At 55.8% G+C, this 1,189-nt stretch overlaps 1 protein-coding gene across 1 annotated transcript in view; it reads left to right on the top strand.

Moving 5' to 3' along the window:
- MSTO1 (misato mitochondrial distribution and morphology regulator 1) overlaps positions 1-1,189 on the top strand; it is a gene marked incomplete at its 5' end in the record, with an annotated part of 4,333 nt that overhangs the window by 2,354 nt on the left and 790 nt on the right. The window contains 4 exons of the mRNA XM_029958147.1: positions 245-376; positions 489-676; positions 897-998; positions 1,088-1,184. Coding sequence (XP_029814007.1) covers positions 245-376; positions 489-676; positions 897-998; positions 1,088-1,184 — 519 coding nt within the window. The remainder of the gene's footprint in view (positions 1-244; positions 377-488; positions 677-896; positions 999-1,087; positions 1,185-1,189) is intronic.

The raw sequence follows: 1,189 nt of genomic DNA, 5'->3' as shown, positions 1-1,189 counted from the left end.
GACTCCTTATCCCAAACCTGGAATAACTGTTACACACTGACTCCTTATCCCAAACCTGGAATAACTGTTACACACTTTCTCCTTATCCCAAACCTGGAATAACTGTTACACACTTTCTCCTTATCCCAAACCTGGAATAACCCTTAAACACCTTTTTCAAGGGCAAAGTTAAATACACAAAACTGGGTTAAGGAACTGGTGACTGGGACTTGTCCTGTGACTGTCCCCCTTTTTCTCCTCCCAGGCATCCCTGAACTACCACAGCAGTGCAATTCTGGCAGCAGCACTCGACACCCTCACGGTTCCCTACCGGCTCTGGTCGTCCCAGGGCTCCATGGTGCACTTTGCTGACTCCCTCACCTTCTCTGGGAGGAAGGTGAGGACACCAAAACCAGCCACCCCTGACCCCTCCAGCTCTGCTGCAGGCAGGGGATGCAGTTCTGCACTTCCAGGAGTGTGTTCCAGGCTGTTTTCCCCCCCTGATCCAGGTTGTGGCTGCGTGGGCGTCTCTCCCCTTCCCTGCCTTTCCCGGCTCCTCGCTCCCAGAGATTTTAAGTGCCCACCAGCAGGACATGCCCTGGAAGCTCCTCCTGTCCTCCTGGAGGGAGCAAAAGGTCAGCTGCTGTTTTGCTCAGTCTGTTGTGCTCCGAGGAGTTTGCAAAGAAAGGCCCAGCAGGTAAATCAGCCTCTGAACTGCACCTCTGCCCTCGGAGCTGCGGCTCTGCCAGCGGGGATTCCTCCCAGGAGTCACCCCAAACCCCTCCCTTGGGAGAGGAGCTGGATGGAGGAGCAGTCTAGTGACTGAGCCAGTTTAATTTTAGAGCAAAAACAGCTAAAAAGCAGCTGAGTCAGTGGCGTTTTCAGCCTGGAAAGCCCTGATTTGGTTTCCTTTGCAGCAGCTCCCTGGGACAGCAGCCCCGGACGCCCCTGCAGGGCTGTGAGAGCCCTGAGGAGATGCTCCAGCACTACCTCCACAGCCACTTCCCAGGCTCCTTCAGGTGGGTACAGGTGTGGGGGGGGTTGGTTTAGACCAGGGAACAGTTTTGAGGGTGTTTTGGGGTAACTTTATTCCCCTGTTCCCCCCCAGCACAGCCCACGTGCTCCAGCAGCCCTGCGACACCCGACCTCCCTTCCCCCAGTTCTTCTCCCCTCTCCTGACCAGACAAGGCTTCCTCCAGGACAAAGCTCC

This window comes from Manacus vitellinus, unplaced genomic scaffold (assembly GCF_001715985.3).
Source record: "Manacus vitellinus isolate BGI_N305 unplaced genomic scaffold, ASM171598v3 scaffold_142_pilon, whole genome shotgun sequence".
NCBI classification, from domain to species: Eukaryota; Metazoa; Chordata; class Aves; order Passeriformes; family Pipridae; genus Manacus; species Manacus vitellinus.
The sequence above is the reverse complement of the archived record's forward strand: the minus strand, read 5'-3'. Positions and strand labels throughout refer to the sequence as shown.